The sequence below is a fragment of the Pseudochaenichthys georgianus genome, chromosome 13, assembly GCF_902827115.2.
Source record: "Pseudochaenichthys georgianus chromosome 13, fPseGeo1.2, whole genome shotgun sequence".
Classification (NCBI taxonomy): Eukaryota; Metazoa; Chordata; class Actinopteri; order Perciformes; family Channichthyidae; genus Pseudochaenichthys; species Pseudochaenichthys georgianus.
The window spans coordinates 39,953,336-39,972,357 of NC_047515.1; the positions used below are offsets into that span (position 1 = coordinate 39,953,336).

Genomic DNA, 19,022 nt, shown 5'->3' on the forward strand with positions numbered 1-19,022 from the left:
AACATCTTATAAAACTACCCAAACTGTGAAAAAGGATTAATCACCATAACACATTCATTGTAGTCATTGAAATGTAGGGCTGTGAAATTAATCATATTGAAATAACACGATTATTCATTTTATAAAAAAAAAAAATTATACTTAAAGTTCAGGGTAATCAACTGATAATCGTTTTTAATAATCGTGATATCAATTATTGACCAAAATAATCGTGATTATGATTGTTGCCATAATCGCACAGCCCTGTATAACGATGGTGGACACACATGCACACACAATAAGCACCAAGGAGAGGAGCGGGTACCTTCTTGAGCTGTGCCCTCTGGACTGGCCAGTGGCTGAGCTGGCTGCGGCTTTGGAAGCCTTAGAATTAGGTCTTCTACTTTCGGGTGGGGAATTTGCTTTATGTTTAACTTGCTCTGACTGCAACCTGTGAGGTTGCAAATTAAAGAGCAAAAGATAGCGTGGGTTTATGTAATCAAGCCACATAAAGAAGAGAGACATGATCAGTCCCTGAATCATATAGTCTGACTGCGTCTCCATAGCCTCTGATCATTAACACCTCTGGAGCAACAGGATCTAAAATGAGTTAATCAGCATTTTACTATAATAATAACTATAAAGAAAACAATATAATCTTCCTTACGTATGTATTTAGCATTAAAGCAAAAATTCTTATCAACTTCAGAGAAATAAAAACATGACTCAAGTAAAAATATCCCTTTACCTAAAAGTTATTTGTTGCTTATTTAAATGAAATAAAAACAGCCCCCCCCCCCCCTCCCATAAAACATGATAACTGCCTCTTAATTTGGATTTAGGTCTAATTTAAAGTGAGTGTGCCGGTCGACTCACCTTCCTGCAACTGTGTGGTCTTGTGGCTGGGCCGCAGCAGTGTTCCTCTGTGAACGGCGCAGTGACCCCCCTGGATTGGAATTAGGCCGGTTGGACATTGGCACCTCTCTCCTGAAGGGACATACCCTTTCTAGACACTACCATTCACTGCAACAAAGGAAAAATAAACCACATAAGAAAACGAATGTATTCCATCTACACTTTCCAACCACCACAGGGTCGTCCATGGTTTGGAATGGGTTGCTGGGTGGTAGGTGACGGCTGATGGGGTATTCAAAACCATCACGATCACCTCTCTAGTCTGTTTGAGGTGATCAGGGGAACAACTGTCTCATCAGATTTCGTAAGATTGTACATCAAAGGAAACTCCCACCAGAAAACCGCTGACAAATCCTATTATTGACATGACCTATCAGCTAGGGGCAAAAACAGGCTGCCAAAAAGTTCATGAGCCGGGAACCAGACAGTTGTTCATATAAAAAAAAGGTGGGCTACGGTTTAGACGGCAAATAATTATCGCTAAGTGAAGTAGAATTTTAAAATCTAAAATAAATTATTGAATCAATAATATGCTTTCTTGAAAGAAAAAAAACAAGACTCAAGTAATATCCACTCGGTTCACTTCATGTTTCCAGCAGTCTTATATTTCTCATGTCTGCAAAAAAGTGACCTTTAAATATCAACTCTTACTATCGCACATTATAATTATTGGTTTAGAACACAGCAGTTAATACAGAAGATAAGCAGTTTGCATCATGCGGTTAATAGTTGAGCCTATCACTAAGTGTCCTACTAACCCACTCAACTTGTTTGTTTTTTTAATATATTTGTATGTTAAGACTGTTGACAGGAGGAACAACTGGAATAAATTCACCCAATAATCCTCTTCAGAATATCCCCTTAAGTTATAAATAAACCCAAGATGTTTTTGAGTAATAATGAGCAATGTAACAGCCAAATAAAATACCATTATGCTGAAATCAGGTCAAACAGAACCCACAAAAAGATAACTAAATGGCCATTATATTACATAAACCTGACCAAAATAGCTTCTTGTTGGGGTTAGGTGTTGGTATCATTTTAGTCAAGAGTGTAAAAGAATACGAATTTAACATATTAAGCATTATATATGAATAATTAAACAAGTAAATTATTCACTGGATTGATTTGTCACACACACACACACACACACACACACACACACACACACACACACACACACACACACACACACACACACACACACACACACACACACACACACACACACACACACACACACACACACACACACACACACACACACACAGGGAGATGTTATCAATTGATACACAGAGGCTCTGAATCACAACCTAAAATACTTTTTTCCATCCAGAAAACAATGATTACAATTTAGTTAAGGTTTAAATCATGATATCCTTGATAATAAAATACGCCACACTTGGCAAGCTCACAGGGCCATTTTAGGCCTGCTCTGACAGTGCATCCTATTCTTTGTTTATTCTGACAACTGGTGCACCACTCGCGTATAATGTGATTAGTTAAGCGCATCAGATGATCGGCAGCTTGAAACACTCGCCTGTACAAAGTTGCTTACACTACATCACTAAACAAGCACGACCGTGTCCATTTGTTATACCCATGGTTTACAGAGGCCTTTATTTCTGACGTAGTTCTCTACCACCAGCAGCAGCAACTAGCATGTTTAGCCACTCATATCCTAGCGAGTCCTATACATTTTGACAGTAACTTCGTCACATCTATATAAAAAAACAAACATCTCAGTCGCAACATGTTGATTATCATGACAAAGACAGCCGAAAGGGTAGAAAGCGCATACCAGAGACTGGCAAGTAAAAGTTAGGCTAGCTAATGTAGCTGTGGTTACATGGAAATGCGTAGTTGGCGTACCGGTGTGTCAACCTCTTTAGCCCCATAAGTAAACGCACTGCTAAACCCAAACAGCTACCCTGTCTGCGTTTTGTTGTTGTAGGCAATGGCGACGGACAAATTCCTTAAAGTGGCAAATAACGATAACACTCACCTGGGATTAGCTCTATATCGAAAATGGCAGCATCGGCTAGACCGTCTTTCCCAATGTAATACAGCTAGCAGCAGGCTACGGAGTAAACCAGCCTAAGCTAACTTGGTATTCAGACTGCCATGACACACACTGATCTGTGTTTGGCTGATGGAGAAAAAAGCCATACATTTTTCGCAAGCAAGTTAGCTCACCTCCTGTACTGTTTGATGAGATGATCAAGTCAAAATCACAACTGTCAAGTCGAAAGGTAACCAGGGAAATTAAAAAAAATGCTCTCTTAGCAACTGTCAATGCAATGAGTACAGAAGTAGATATCGGAATCTATAATGTTTTCTAAGCTGACTGAAGGCCAATGACAATCAACAACAAATACATCTGTTGTGCAATAATTACACCAGTTAAAATTATACTACTGGCTGCTTGTTTGTTTAGCAATACCCTGTAATGTAACACTGTGCAATATATACATACATATTAGTAATTATAGTATGTACTACCCTCATCAGCTACCTCATTACTTTGTACTTGATTCACTTATTTTTTTTATAATGCTACAAATTACCTCTTTATACTTAATTATTATTTGATCTTAAATGTTTTATATGTGTGCATGGCACTTAAACATATTTGGTGTAAAGATGTAAATGTCCCCTCTGTTTGACCAACATTGGTCTTGCCACTCAATCTTGCAATATTTAATTTCTACTCAGTTTCTTCTTGGACTATTTTCTATTGTTTTGTATCAATGTATTTGTTTTATGTCATATATCAATATTAATGTTGCATTGTTGGAGCAGTCTAGGGAAACACATTTGAATTGCCATAATCCCATTGTAGCTACTGTGCATATGACAATAAAGCCTTTGAATCTAATAAAGGGATTCTGATTCACAATAGCGCATGCTAGCGTGTTAGCTATTTTTTAGCCAGACAAAAAGAAGTTCTATAACATTCTCACTGTCAACACAGTAGAGTCTTCCTTATGTAGGTAAAAGGGGTAGAAACGAACAATATATTTAGCCAAATACCTTGACAAGAATAACAAGAACCGATGCTACGTGTTAGCAAGCTAATGCTAGCTTAGCCAAATATCTTGACGAGAATAACAAGTAGCGATGCTAACTGCTAGCTTAGCCAAAAAAGATTGTCTCGTCAATGACTCGCAAACAGTAGGCTGACAAAAATAAACACGCGACTGTTAGCTAGACACACTATTGCTAATAATTGGTATTAGTTTGGCTAATGTTAGCTGTCCAGTTGACAAAAAAAACACTGACCTTAACAAAACAGAACTACTGCGGGGCAGCAGTCACGTATATGACGTTAAGCGTTGTCAAACCAAACAAGAGCGTTAAAGCTATCACCAGCTAACCTTAGCATGCAAAGCTAATTAATATTAGGCTTGTTGTCGCTGGCTAACGTTTTGCCAGCTCGACAGGATGCCAATGGGCTTTTTTGACGAACAACAGCTTAGTTACAACTAACAGATTCAGCCTTTTGGGGAACAATCTGGTCATATGTTCCTATTAAAAATGCACAAGTTGTCTTAGCTAGCAGCTACAATGTTAGCTGCTAGCTAGCCAAAAAAAGAAATGGCCTCTGATACCTTTAGACACAAAAAAACAGGAAAGCAGGAACGGTATTCGAGATATTTTCGCAACACTGAGTCATAATTCCTCCGATGTATTTCGATATTGAATAACCTCGAAGGTCCAAGAAACTGTTGGCTGAGATGTCACTGAAAATGTCCACCCTTTTGTATAATGTTGTTACCTATTTGTTCCAGTGTTGTAGTTGTAACAGACAGTGCACCAGCAGCTCCTCTTTTCTCTCTACTGCTAGTTTCACATCAGCTGAGGGGGCCTACAACTGTAATATACATCCGCGTGATTCATCCGCCAAGGACTACTTAACGCTACTTCTGGGTTTAGCTAACAGCATCTTGTTTTGTTTCTTTACGCTAAGTGAACTATTTGTTTTCCCCGATACAATTTAAAACATGGCACACAGGTTTCGAGATAAAGACGCCAGTTATATGTGTCCTATACGTAAAGATAATGATTGCACCACTGAAGTCATTGGTAACATTAGCTTGTCACAAATATGAAGTATCAATCCGCTGGGTCGTGAACCCCCCCGTCCCCCACACGTTATACAAACATAAAACAGTCATGTATATGATGTTTTGCTACCTGTACGGTATTCTTTCTTGAGTTTTAAATTGGTGGTGTTGCAATAAAAAAAGTATGATACAAATAATAAATATTATGCTCAACATAGCCTTTCATCAACACTATCAACAGTTTTCTTTGCAATTGAGTACATTCTGATATTTTCAGTTGCTTTGCAGTTGTCATGGTTACAGATCTGCGTCCAAAAATGGCGTCTTTGCTTGGAGATCATCTTTTTCAATTCAGTGGTCAGGGTCCTCCTCCTTCAAAAGATTACTTCCAACTCATTGTCTCCAGAAATGAGGTTGAGTATTTCAGTTTCTATATAATAACTTTATGGTTTGATAAAACCATTATGTAGTTAAACTACAAAGCAAAGGCTAGCTTACATTTCATCTAGGCTACTAAATTAGTAAACGTTAGCTTGTTAGCTTTCAGTGGTGGAAAAAGTATTCAGATTCTTACTTGAGTAAAAGTACTAATACCACACAGTAAAATTACTCAATTTCAAGTTAAAGTACTGCATCGAAAATGGTACTTAAGTTAAAGTATTTAAGTATGATTAGGAACATTTAGCTACTTCAAATATGACTTGGCTTAAAACATTTAAAAAGCAAATGCAGCACATTTTTACTTTTAATATTTTTAGGGTAAGGTTACTATTTTTTGAAGAAAATAGTTCTTAGCAGAATAAGTGTGAATACATTTTCTGTTAACCCACTCATGATTTTGGTCACCTAAAGATAATGGAGGATGGTTTAATCAATACAAAATAATCAACATTTAAGTTGTTCCTAAGTCCAGTTTCTGAACAGCCCCCAAAAATCGCATCGCGTCTGGTGTGAACGCACCAGCAGCGTCCACACAGTGGCGTGCGTTGAAGCTTGCCGGTGGGCGTGTCTGAAACTCGACCAACAACCAATCACAATGATGCACGCGGTTTGATTGGCTAGAGCTTGTACTGGCATATGATTTGATTGGCTGACGCTTCCGTTGAAGCTTCAAAAGTTGAACTTTGCTCAACTTTTGACGCGAGCAACGAGAAGCGATGGAACCACAATGCAATTCGGCAAAGCGTGACGTCACCCCATTCAAAGTGAATGGGAATAAGCGTTGAAGCTTCAACGCACGCCGCTGTGTGGACGAGCCATATTCTGAATTTATAAAGTAGGCCTACCTATATATTTACAAAAAAGTACAAAATTGGCCTCCACATGAAGTAGAGTAGAGGCATAAAGTATACAATTAGAATATGTTTGTTGTTTTTTTGAAAAGTTGAAGAAAGACTTTGTACCATTATTACAATTTCACCTCTTAAATTAAATTGAGTGAGGTAATCAGTGAATTGATGGCCAAATTATACAGGTTGACTTATCCAAGTTAAATAAACCTAACCTAACATTGTATTCCTTGGAATTTATACCATAAGCTCTTGGAATAATGTAATAATGTCTTCACTCTGCCTGTACTGTTATTCAAACTTCAGGTAATATTGACATCTTGGAAGATTTCTGTTCGACTTGGTTGCAAGGGTGTTGCTCCCAAACAGCAGAAGATATCCCATCATGTTTTCCTACAACACAAAATGCTACAGCGTAAGGATTCTTCATTAGAACATATGTCCAATCATTGTTGTATACACTTGTCTGCGATACTAAACATATTTCCACTTCTTAAAATAAAACAATACTTGTTTGTGCTCAGCATTTGCTTTAATGGAAATTCTCATTCTTCTCACCTGTAGAAGAAGTTGAAGCTGTTTTCGGGGATAGGATCCTTGAACACACAAAGTTACTTTGTCAAGGGAAGTTTGATTACCTGGAGCGCTTAACCGATGACATATTGCTCAAAATCCTGGCCAACCTAGAGCTGAAAGATACAACACAGCTGGCACAAGTTTCACAGAGATTCAGAGAGGTGAGAGCCTCTTAAAATTATACATTTACATATGACCCCTTGTGCTATTTTCCATTTCACTTTCCCTCTTTGATGTACCTTTGATCCCATGTATATTTATACACTGATAACCACACCTCACAATCTGCACGTGTTTTATTATCTTTTGTGACCCTACCAGATCTGCGACTCTGAGAAGTTCTGGGAGCAGACTGTGAGGAATGGCTGTGCTGGCTTCACAGGGGACATGGAGGGCATAGCAAGTGCCATGGGCTGGAGGAAGCTGTTTTTTACCTTTTTCCACACCAGTGGCAAGAAGGGCCAGCAGTAAAGCAATTGAACAGTTTATGACCGTTCTAAAACAACTGTAATACAAATGCTTTTACAGAGGATGGTTAGTCAGTATTCGTGTGGTATTTTGTGAAGCAATATTCAGTGTTTTTTGTGAGTTTAAGTGAGTGTTCTTAAGATGACTGTTAGGTCGAATAAACTAAACATGTATGTAAAAAAAAAAGTATATTATGAGTACTTTGGATGACAACAACTAACACCGGTATTCAATGAATAAAAACATGTTACTTGAAAATTGTGTATGTTGCAAAGAGTTTAAATCTGTAATATGACTAGTAAATAAAAAGTAGAACACCGTATTACAGCCATCATGTTTCCTGAGTCATAAACCTTATACAAAAATTAACTAACTAACTCATCCAAAAAGGCCTTTATATACACTTTAGCAACCAGAGTCCTGCAGACAAACATGTAATCATCATATTGCCTACTTCCTGTTTACATTTGCAAGATAACGGTTGTTGCGCCCTCTGCTGAAACCCTCTGCGCTCAATGCTGTCTCTGCTTACAGCCAGCCTGGGTTTAACATGGTCTCTGTGCTCGTCATGTGTGCAGCCAGCAGAGGGAGCAACATGGCAATGAAAACTAGAGTCAGATGATGGGAGGAGGAAGATAAGCAAATAAACCCTTGGGTAACGTGTGCAAAACAAGTAATGCTGGTAACCATGTCCAGGCCTAAAGACCAGAACACACTTTTCTGGATTGCACAAACAGCTCTGTAGGGGCATCAGCTACACCGGTCCTACCTCAACTGAAACCTGTACAAGCCAACTACAGTAACCTAAGACTAAGGTATGCACTGCTTTTTTTTCTAACAGGCACCTTATTGGACAACATATGGTACAATAAAGGTTAGCAAGACAGTCTTAAATACTGTCTTTGATGCTTATTGTCACTAAAGGATGACAAAAATAGAAACACAAGCATTAGTAATTGTTCGGTGTTAAGGGACGAGAAGATTGTGTGGTTTTCCTGTGTTTTTTTAGAACTCCCCTCAATATTAAATAGTCTTCCATCCAAATGATAGCTAGGTGTTGGAATGATCTGACATAACTGCGTACAGTCTCGACTGGTCGCCACTATGGCCTATTATTAGCTACTGAACATTGGATACCGCCTTCTGAGCCGAGTCTGGTCTAGGAGGGAAAATATTCATTACGTAACAATAAAGGATCTGTCTCCCAGAGCCACTTCCTGAATACCGTCGCAGCAACTAGGCCCCAAACCGAGGCAGAGCGGAAGCCTCATCCGTTTGTTTGCTGGAGCGGTGTACAGCCGTTCTTTCCAGCTTATCCTTTGCCTCCACACACCCCTCCTTCACAGCTCCTCTTTGTGGGTCAGGGATGCAGCGGGAGTGACGCAGCAGTGGCAGCAGCCCTCACAGAAGACAGCTCAACACAGTCCAATCAGGAAAGCAGAAGACACAGACGGGAAGAGCGAGGATGATGAAGGTCTGATCTGGTTCCAAAGGGAGAACGGGAGCCGGGTAATAGTCACTGTCTTTTTCCTCCTAAACAAACACCAGAGAGACTTCCACAGAGACATCTTGGTAGGCGACTCAACGTGCGAGTGCGGGTAATGGCAGTCATATAAATGCTACCAGGGATGAATGTCTTTCTATGCTAAGAGTGGGAATGCGTTGGGCATGAGGATGAGGCCTGCTCTTCCTCCCCGCTGATCGACGTCTCTACAGGCTGTAGCTTACGGAGCATCACAGGCCTGTATATCCTGACACAAACTAGCTGCGATGACAAGTGTGACAGACAAGGTTTTGCTTGCAAAGTATTTCAAATGATCCACAAAACAGTAATATTTCAGCTTTCAGTAATGGCCGTGATTTGATTCCAATTTGGAACGATTTCTCAGTTCTTTGAAAAAGTAAAGCTTTAGTAATGGTTCTCGATCCCGTGGCCCGTGTACGCTCGATGAACGCACATGCCTTTCAGTTTACATGCATTGTTAGGATTGTATTAGTATTGTTTTATGTTAGAAAGACTACATGAAAACCTTTAAACTAACAAAGCTTAATTAACTTAGCTTGAATAATCCTGTCAACCCTAGATTATGGAACATAGGATGGCCCAGGCAGTTCAAAATACAATGGCTGAGTAGTCCTCCATATTTAGGAGTTAAAAATCATTTAAAAGCCTTTATTTCCTTGGCTTAATGCAGATGAACGTCAGCTTACATGAATTATTGGACAAGTATATGTCGTACATAGCGTACAGGCAATGTTAGGGGATTGTTTTATGTCACCACTAGGTTGTTGACAAAGGATCAGTTTGCCCACCATCTAAACCTGCATCCAGTTCAAATCGTCATAGTTACTAATAAAAGAAACGCCATGTTAAATGTTACAAATATAAAACTGTATATATTATCTTCAAATAAAACCTGGCTTGGCTTGACATAAATATAACTAGAGGTAACCTCAAACTACTCCTATCCCTTCACACTATTTAGGGTGTTGTTTGTTCATGTGACTTCATATCTGTCTGTCTTTGCTGTGACTTGAACTTTATTGCTATGACGTTGACATGTTTGACTGACAGCAGTCTCTGTTCATCAATCAGCTGTGGTGGTTGCTGCATCCCACTTCTATTCTAGCCAGACCCGCCCCCCCCTCCTAGGTTTCCAAATGTAGCTCGTATAGCTCCAGTTATAGAAAGTATGCACTGAATCCACTTTTGCCTTGGATTGCTATTTAGTACTTAGTGCTCTGGCTGCTGCCCAGGCGAATATAGGGGTCTTCAAGGAGGCTGTCTGCAGCACAAATAGAAGACTGAGTATTTATCACGAAACCAACACAATGTAACGCACAGAAAAAGGAACAGGACACAACAGCAGCTAAGACCAACAGCACAAACACCCCATGAATAGCTTATGTCCTTCCTTTAGGGCAGTGAGCACGAGCCTGCATAAAGACATGGCACCTACTACTCAGCCTTTTGAAGTTATCGGTACAAGAAATGCACTTGATTTCAAACTGTTGTGAAGCGGGACTCAGCCAGCATTAGGAAAGAGCACACAGTGATATGACTCGTTGTGTAAATTAAAGAGCTGCTTGTGTCCTCAGAGGCTAGCGAGAGGCTCACAGTGCCACGTCGGGTTCAGCCTCCTCCCCTCCCCCTCGTCTGCAGTGCTGACGCATCTGCTGCCTTTGCATCAATCAGCAGCCTCTATATAGGTACACCGAGAATCCCCTCTAACAACAGCACTGTTGTTCCCACCCTCAGCCACGCTTCCACTTTGCAAGCTCCCTGCGATAGTGAGGAAAAGCATCGATGAACATCTGTCCTCTCACTGCTCCGATGCCCAATAGGACAGTTCCATCTTCTCTCGGGCTCGGCATTACCTAACCACAGTGTCTGCGTACGCACAGGCGTCGGTGTTATATATTGCTGCACGGAAACACGATGTGTGCACGAAGCAGATGCTGCAGTGTTATGCATTGCAGGTGCATGTGAGATGATTTTGTTTCATGACGTTGTTCCTCCTGGTCAACACGGATGCAGCGGGATACTGCTGGACATATTTAATTCAGCTTTAGTACAGCAGCGTGCCCCTCACTCTGCGCTGCCACCAGCCATGCAGCTGAGCGCTTTCTGTCAGGCTGTATCATTGAGCACAGAGCTGGCGTGTGATGTAGCACCCAGCGTCTCTCCGCTCTCCCCACACTCCTCTGCCACGCTTAATAAAAGTTGCCACTTCCTGTTCAGTGGCGACACAACGAACGCTTCAGTTGCCCAGCTAGCACACAAGACAGACCCATGCTCCGGTTTAGCTACATGCCGTATGAACTGCGAGGTGTTGGTGTAGTGGGACAGGAGATGGAGAGCCAGATGTAGCTCAGGACCCGGGCTGCATGGAGAGAGGCGAAGGACGGTGAAACGGGAGTCATCGGCACGCAGAGAGGGAGGGAGCGGAAGACAGACGTCAGAGGAAGATCTGCTTCTGACAGCACCACTGTTCAGCGACCATCATAGACAGAAAACTACTTTCGCTTTGCTCCCACAAAACTGTTTTTCACGTTTAGTTTGTCTATTGAGGGCTTTAGAGAAGGGACACTGCATGCCACCGTTTCCTGTTCGCCGTGCATCATTCTCTCAGATTTTCTAAGGTATGTTTGCACGGTTTCCCTCAATGCCTTACCTGTTTCTGAGCGGAAGTGCACTTTGCAGAGAAGCGTGAAGTGGCTTTTGCTTTGACGTTTCGCTCTTTGTTTGACAACACTGTGTCTATGCTATACTGTCATTCTCTTGGTTTGTGGTTTGCTGCGTGGGGATTTTTATTTCACAGTTTGAGACGTAGAAGAATAAATAATATCACATGAGCTTTGAAGGGAACGTGTAGGGTGGGTGTGGCACAATCCTAAACGTTTCCGCTCAGCGTGTGTTATACAATACACAACAATACTGGTGTAAAGTCTGACAAATGACTGGTTCAGTAAAACAAGCCTCATAGATGAAAAGATGTTTATGTAAACAGCAGAAATCAGTTCAAAGCATCACTTGCTGTTATCAGATGAGAAAGTCCTTTGGGTAGCATTTCTGCTGCAGACAAAGACACACACACACACCAACACACACACACACACACACACCCACACAAAGTACATTGAGGCAGAGACAAAGGCAAACCTCGTCGCTCTGTGGACGGCTGCGAGCGGCAGGTTCTCAGAGAGGGCAGGATGTTTGTGGGAGAGAGGGGACCGAACACCCGGACAGCTAAACACACTCACTTGCTATCAGGCTGAAGCCCAATAAGTGCTGCGCCATAGCATGTTACCATGACAACGGAGGCCTGTCTGAGAAAGAAGGCAGGAGGCTGTGTTTTCAGCCGATGGAGAGGCTTAAAAACACGGCGGCCATATTGTATTTGTTGCACGAGGACAAAATTGATTTTTTTTTCTTTTAAATGAAATGATTAGTTACGTAAACTCCTTGGAAGTAAATGAGCAATACTGCGAATGTATGTCCATGTAACTAATTTCCAAATGATGATGCGTATGGTAGATAACATTTTTTAAACACGAAATTAATGAGATATAAAATGGAGCTGCCTCTTGATTTAAAATAGCATGGGACCGTCTTCACAGTATAATTGGACCAGATTAAATCTCATATCACGACAAACGAAGCACTTTTTGACCTGTTTTCACTCATAAAGCACCAAGAACAAGTTCACAACAGAGAGACTTTGAAAACAGCCCTCAGAGTAGCAGTTTGCTGAATGGTCTTCCAAGGAGGAAATGCCACCGCTGTATGACTTTCATCGCAGCCTTAAATGAGGATGATGTCAGATACTTAAATAACGTTGATGCAGGTGTGATGATTCATCCCGTACAAAGGCAAGCTGAGAGCAGTCAGCCTGAGACATGCCACGTGACTCATAGACCCATGCACTATAGACAAACTACCATGACTCTGTTATGCGTCGGCCAAAGTTAGAACTTCCTATTTCCAAAGTGAGAATGAATGAACTTTCCTCTATAATGTTGCAAATCATTTAGTTTCTTACTTATCCACAAATGCTGCATTCTGGGTAGAAATCTGTGCAGCGCGTGTTATAACTGGAGGACTACGTGTGTGTCATTAATAGGTCCTATTATGCTTTTTTCCATTTCCTGTAGTGTGTTATATGGATTTGTGTGCATGTAAATGGTCGGCAAAGGATAAAATCCCTGTGTGTCCCCCAGAAGGAGTCTCTCTCCCACACACCCTGTCTGAAACGCCTCCATAGCACCCCTTTGTTTACTTCTGTAACACAGTGACATCCCTATGTAACACTCCTGCGTCTATTTGCTAGCGCTCCAACACATTGATAGGCTAAGGGTAGAGACATCTCTAAGCAGTTGACCAATCACAACAGAGGCGGCCAGCTAACCAATCAGAGCAGACTGAGTAGAATAGAACTGAATAGAGGTGCTGCAGAACAGGCCGTATGAGAAAAGTAAAGAGCTTTTTGGACATTAAAGCATGGAAACACGTTTAGTACAATACTTTAAGCATTTCTGCTGCGTTGTAAAGGCCCAAAATGTTAGTGTATCTAAAGCAGGGATTATTCTGCTCCTGTGCTACATTACATTGTATCAGTGGCTGCCATTTCCCTCATGAGGCATTAATGAATTATTTCCTGAAGTTGCTAGGGTTGACACATTTTTTTATCTGGGACAAGTGAACGGATGTCACAACTGCCAACTGACGGAAAACGGGAGCAAATGAGCAATTAGTGCGTAACTGTCTGCATGTAATTTACATATTAACCCAGGCCATGAGAATAATAAGACTGTCATGACAACTAAACCAGGCTGCAGAGCGGTGGAGGTACACGGAATGGATTTACCACCCAAACGGAGTTATTATCAGCAATAATGAGAGAGAAATCTAGTTTATTTTAGCAGGCGCAAGCAAAGACTTCTCATCAATACAAGTCTTAGAAATCATCTCACGACTTCTGTTTCTGGGATTAATGCAATATGAAATTGGGTTGATCAGGACATGAAGACTTCAAATATGAAAAACTAAGCTACCGTACTTTTTGAATAATATTTAAAGGTCAATTCTAGATCAGTGGCAACATTATTGACTCCTATATTGAGTCATGTCCTTCCACGAAATGTCGAACTGTTAGTACTCTTCTGTAACCTCAGTACTGTACATCACACTGCCATCTAGATGTTTTCTTGTGCAACCCGCTGCAGCATTCAGGAGTTCAATGCCTTGCTCAAGGGCATCTTGACAATAGGATTAATAGACATTACTCAAACAATCATTGCTCCAATCATAGCACTGACAAATGTTTGATAGCCCAATGTGACTGTAAAGTCTAAATAAATGTACTTGTATTACATTAATAAGGTTTTCCGAATACAATGACAAAAGCTTTAAATAAAAACCCCTTAATATAGCCCTTAGAAGAGATTAAAAACATCTTCACAAGAGAAACAAGAATAAAAACAAATTCAATAAAAGAGTTAGGATAGTAGGGGCACAATCCTAAACTTGTATAATAAAGGCATCCACCATTCCATAGATGATGTATTGATGTGTACATTCTGTATTTAACTCAGCACATGTTTCTTTCATTCAGGTTTAAATTTAATGTATTTATTTCAAGATGGAGATTATGACGTGTTGACTGTCTGTTTTCCAGACTGTTGGCACTGGAGCTCATCTCTCTGGACATTACTGCCATCTAGTGTTGAAACACTAGAACAGCTAAAACATTACAAAAACAAAATGTACTCACATCTTCATTCTTATATAAAATCACAGCCTGATCCACCATTTTGATGAAATCTGAGTAACAATTTTTTTCTCTTTCTTCTTTGTTTTTAGATGACCGTGGTGTCTCCATGCACTCAGAACCTGATGGATAGTGCTCATCCTCACACTGTGCTCAGCAAGCTCAATGAGCAGCGCTCACAAGGCCTCTTCTGCGACGTTACCATCGTGGTGGAGGATGTGAAGTTTCGGGCCCACAAGAACATCCTGGCAGCCTGCAGCGGGTACTTCAGGAACGCTCTGACGACACCTGAGACATGGAGCTCCGACCAAGTGCTGGAGCTGATGGACCTTAAGTCTGAGGTGTTTGCCAGTGTCCTGAACTTCATCTACTGCTCAAAGGTGACATCGCCGGGTGTGGAGGACACACGTGTGCTAGTAGCAGCTGGAAAAAGACTTGGCATTCCTTTTTTGGAGAAGCTTGCAGAACAAGAGAGGCAGGACCAATGTGTGAAATCCACAGACGGCATCAAAGCCACAGTGTCAATAAAAACGAAACAGGAAGCTTCCAGGCCTGAGAACGTTGACAGGGGGCCACGCATCACCAACGCCTTCTCTATCAATGAAGAGTGTTCTGGGACCAATCTGTTCTCCCCTCTGGTCCAAACCAAAGGGGCGAGGCAGTCTCCAGAGGTGGGACAGCTTCCATCGAGTTCTCCTACAACCTCCTGCCCCAATGTGAACAATGAGACAACCCACGCCCTCTCAGAGCACTCGTATGCAGTGATACAATCATTTGAAGGCAAAGACAGAAGTCAGTGGGATAACAAGAAGGTCTTTAAGCCAGCAATATCTCAGTCAAAGCAACTCAGTTACAGGAACGCAGGTCCGCTCAAAAAGCGCCACAGGCTGAGACAAAATTTGTGTCGAAGTATACTTCCAAGACCAGCTGAATCGCAAGCAGATACACCAAATACAGAAACCCCGACAGAAGCTGATGGTGTTTCTAAAGCACCTGTTGCAGTCATGACCCCGCCTCCTCTTAGTTCAGAAGCAGAAACAGACAAATGCAAAGGCCCTGGGCTACCAATAGCCACTGACAATGTTCAGATGGAGTTAGATCCACCAACCCTTTCCCCTCACACTGAAGAAAGCATTTCAATATACGGATGTGAACAATGTCCGGAGATATTCACAAATCAGGCTCTTCTCGTCGTTCACTCAGAAGTACATAAAAAACGTTTTATCAGTCATTTGTTTTGCAAGTTTTGTCACAGAAAGTTCATACACCTCAAACGGCTGCGCAACCACGAGCAGGTCTGTCCCAAGGCTGTGAGAAGATCGCCTAATCAGGATTCTTCTGACATATCAACCAAAGAGGTGGAACTACATTCAGATTCAGACGAGCCTAACACTGAGAGCAACGCAATGCAGCTTCCTTCTGCTGACCTCTCCACCCCAGAGCCCCTTGAAATGGACCAATCAGAGCCTTCGCAGGACGAGAAGGCGGTGAGACCAGGCGGCAGTCAGAGGAGATACAACTGCAGTGTGTGTAAACGCGTCTACATCACCTTATCCAGTCTGAAGCGGCACGAAAATGTACATTCCTGGCAGAGAGCATACCCCTGTCATTATTGTAATAAAGTGTTTGCATTGGCAGAGTATCGAACAAAGCACGAAATCTGGCACACAGGGGAACGCCGCTATCAGTGCATTTTCTGCCTGGAGACATTCATGACATATTATATCTTAAAGAACCATCAGAAGTCTTTTCACGGCATTGATCCTAATCTAGCTGTTAAGAAAAAATCCGCTAACGGTGGTTTGAAAGCCAGTGTTTATCCAATCAAACTCTACAGGATTCTGCCTATGAAGTTTAGAAAGAGAAAATACAAGACATACAGTCAGACATTTTCAGAGGTTGAAGAAACAGGCGACAAAGCCCCGCCAGAGAGCAACTCTCTCATCCCTCCGTTTGAAGAAAGGAGTCTCATCAGTAAGTCTGACTCTGTTTCATTCCCTCTGACATTCATGGCAACTCCAAAGATGGTGTCATCTGTCATGCCACGCATCAGCTTTGACAAGCCATGTGACCAAGATGTTGACCAAAGTGATTTGGAAAGAAAAGAGGCGGAGAATGAAAATTCACCAAACATCAACTTTGAGTTTCCCGCTATAAGTTTCAAAGGTGATCCGGCAGTACTTAGTAACTCAGAGCACATCAGTCATAATGTCCCGTTCTTTAACTCTTTGAACACTGTTAAAAAGCTAGGTGAGCTATCAGCTTCTGCAAAAAGGGTTGAGGATATGACCAAGGAGCTTCTTCAGTCAAGCAATGAGAATCTGGCATACGATAAAAAGGTAGGGGCAAAGACTGAAACATATATCGCCAAACCTGCGTGCCCGGGTCCATCTGTGGATGGTGCCGCCATGCCGCTCTGTCAGATAACAGTGAAAATAGGCAATGAGGCCATAATCTGCCGCCAGATCAAAGGTTCCAAGCTCTTCCCCAGAAAGAAAAGGAGAATCAGAGAATTGGTTGAAGAGGAGAGCTCCAGTCAGTGTCTTCCAACACGGGAAACCTCGGAGAGCCCTCGGCTCCGGCTGAGACAGGAAGTCGCTTCTGCCAACGCGCATACGAAGACATACGAAGATCCCAATGACTGCGACACAGCCGACATGCTGTGGCGCCCTTACTATTCTTACAAATCCAAAAAGAAAACAAAGAAGTTGAGTTTGCACAGACAGGCTTTGTTTCACGGTTATCCTGAAACATCTGTAGATAGAACGGCTGCAAGTGAGGCCCACATCGAGAAAAGTAGTTGGCTGATAGAAGAGAACACGTCCGGTGGGAGTGGAGAAATGAGACGGAGCCTCAGCAAGAACTCCAGCCCGAGAGCCACCTACATGTGTGACATCTGTGACAGCTCGTTCATCACAGAGACAGGTCTGAGAGCTCATGTTATTGGTTCCCACCCATGTTTCTGTCGCACATGCGGTAAACAAGGTCCTCCTGGTGAGGCACCGGCCGGTGGGGATTACATCTGCAGCAGCTGTATGGAGAATGGCTCCTGCTTTGATAATACATCACGGAGCCCCAACCCAGAGAAGAAGTATCGCTGCTCCTTCTGTCCCCAACGGTTTCTTTATCTTGCCACCAAGAGAAGCCATGAGAAAAAACACAAGGAGACAAACGAGGAGGGATACAACTCTGACAACTTCACACCGTGCTCTCAAAACTCCGCACACCTGCGTGAAGATACTAAACAAGACATACACATAGAAAACAGTGGCAACCAAGGGGACGCTGAAATAAAAAGTGAACGAGTGGACGAAGAATATCTTTCCATTGATAAAATGAATCCTAAAATAGAGGACACGACAGGTGACGTAGTGTATTTACCTACCTACCAAGACATGTCATACTCCAAAATTAAAAGTCCGTTATCGCCGTGCGTCGGCACAGTGTTTTCCCTGACATCCTCCAGGGTGAAAAATAAAATGCCGAAAAAAAGGATCAATCCACAGCAATCGATGCATCTTGTCTCAAAAAAGCAAATCTGTGACAGAGACAGTGACGGCAACAAGGACATTTTGATGGGGCAAAAAACGACCAGTCACAATGATCTTGATAATTCCTATAAACTCTTGAGGAGAGATGACTCTGAAACTCAAGGTAGCCACATTTCTATACACAAGCCGGAGAAATGGACGTGCAAAGAGGAGCCATTTTTCTGAAGATTTCTGAGGAAATCAATTGGCAAAAAAAGAGAAAGATACTTGACGTTAAACCACTACTTTTGGTGAGGAAATGTAAGAGTGTTGTCTTTGCAGCCGAGCTTAACGAAATGTTTTTGAAAGGACTAACAATAAGGACCTGCGTACCAGTCGTACTGGGAAGTTGGAAATCATAGCTGTGCATGGCGTCAAACTAAAGTTGAGATGTTCCAGTACAACACGTCAGAAAACCAAAGCTAGCCAGGTTAGCTTCGTTAGCAGTACGAGTTGAAAACAACGCAATATGCTCTATTTTACACACATACTCCGTAGCAACATGTCCGCTTATAAAGGTTGGACAATAATGTGTGTACGACTGTTTTAAGGGGACATGAATATGACAGGAGTTGTAATAGACTGTACATTTCTCAAACTGTTCAGGTGAGCTTCTCCTCACCTTTAACTCCAGCAGCAGGATTTTAGACCAACCAGGACAAATGCAATTCTTCTTCCCTCCAAAACTCAGCAACGGAGTGTTATTTTTGTTGATAGGACCTTCTGAAACAGACTGCACTTTGTCTGTTGTCTATGCATATATGGCAGACACACTGGCATGACTTAAAGCAATTAAATAGGATGGGTACGATGTGTTGGAGAACTGAAAAGCTGCCTCGTGTGGTGACATCTTCACTTCTGTCACACTTTTGAGTTTCACGTTCAGTTACCTGGCCATGGTGAGTTGCACTTTATATTTAGACTATG

General features: G+C 41.9%; 3 protein-coding genes across 12 annotated transcripts in view; 2 read left to right on the forward strand and 1 right to left on the reverse strand.

Moving 5' to 3' along the window:
• Positions 1–4,757, reverse strand: part of trip12 (thyroid hormone receptor interactor 12) — a 48,574-nt gene extending 43,817 nt beyond the window's left edge. For 3 of the 7 annotated variants that reach the window (XM_034097574.2, XM_034097575.2, XM_034097570.2), the window contains exons 1-3: positions 4,673–4,757; positions 856–1,002; positions 305–430 (exon numbers count right to left, since the gene is read on the reverse strand). In XM_034097574.2, the coding sequence (XP_033953465.1) occupies positions 305–430; positions 856–953 (224 nt within the window). In that variant the 5' untranslated portion in view covers positions 954–1,002; positions 4,673–4,757. Of the gene's footprint in view, positions 1–304; positions 431–855; positions 1,003–2,899; positions 3,007–4,176; positions 4,199–4,672 lie in introns of those variants that run through there. The other 4 variants (XM_034097578.2, XM_034097577.2, XM_034097572.2 and 1 more) reach the window with 3 other exon arrangements.
• Positions 4,758–5,245: 488 nt separating this feature from the next.
• On the forward strand, positions 5,246–7,625 carry fbxo36a (F-box protein 36a). The gene is made up of 4 exons (XM_034098068.1): positions 5,246–5,374; positions 6,557–6,665; positions 6,815–6,987; positions 7,148–7,625. Exons 1-4 carry the CDS (start codon positions 5,255–5,257, stop codon positions 7,295–7,297), a joined length of 552 nt encoding a protein of 183 aa, XP_033953959.1. The 5' UTR covers positions 5,246–5,254; the 3' UTR covers positions 7,298–7,625.
• A 366-nt stretch (positions 7,626–7,991) lies between these two features.
• zbtb38 (zinc finger and BTB domain containing 38) lies at positions 7,992–18,748 on the forward strand. 4 transcript variants are annotated; one of them, XM_034097791.2, is made up of 3 exons: positions 7,992–8,109; positions 8,641–8,803; positions 14,658–18,748. In XM_034097791.2, exon 3 carries the CDS (start codon positions 14,658–14,660, stop codon positions 18,279–18,281), a length of 3,624 nt encoding a protein of 1,207 aa, XP_033953682.1. In that variant the 5' UTR covers positions 7,992–8,109; positions 8,641–8,803; the 3' UTR covers positions 18,282–18,748. The 4 variants fall into 4 exon arrangements, with proteins under 4 accessions (XP_033953682.1, XP_033953681.1, XP_033953683.1 ...); XM_034097790.2 differs by having other exon boundaries at positions 8,659–8,803; XM_034097792.2 differs by lacking the exon at positions 8,641–8,803.
• Positions 18,749–19,022: the final 274 nt, after the last annotated feature.

What these genes read in the sequence shown, in the direction of transcription:
- fbxo36a (XM_034098068.1), top strand. Translation starts at nt 5,255, where the DNA reads ATGGTTACAGATCTGCGTCCAAAAATGGCGTCTTTGCTTGGAGATCAT. An exon ending in TCATTGTCTCCAGAAATGAG is followed by an intron (nt 5,375 to 6,556) that starts GTTGAGTATTTC and finishes TTCAAACTTCAG; the next exon opens with GTAATATTGACATCTTGGAA. An exon ending in TTTCACAGAGATTCAGAGAG is followed by an intron (nt 6,988 to 7,147) that starts GTGAGAGCCTCT and finishes TGACCCTACCAG; the next exon opens with ATCTGCGACTCTGAGAAGTT.
- zbtb38 (XM_034097791.2), top strand. Translation starts at nt 14,658, where the DNA reads ATGACCGTGGTGTCTCCATGCACTCAGAACCTGATGGATAGTGCTCAT.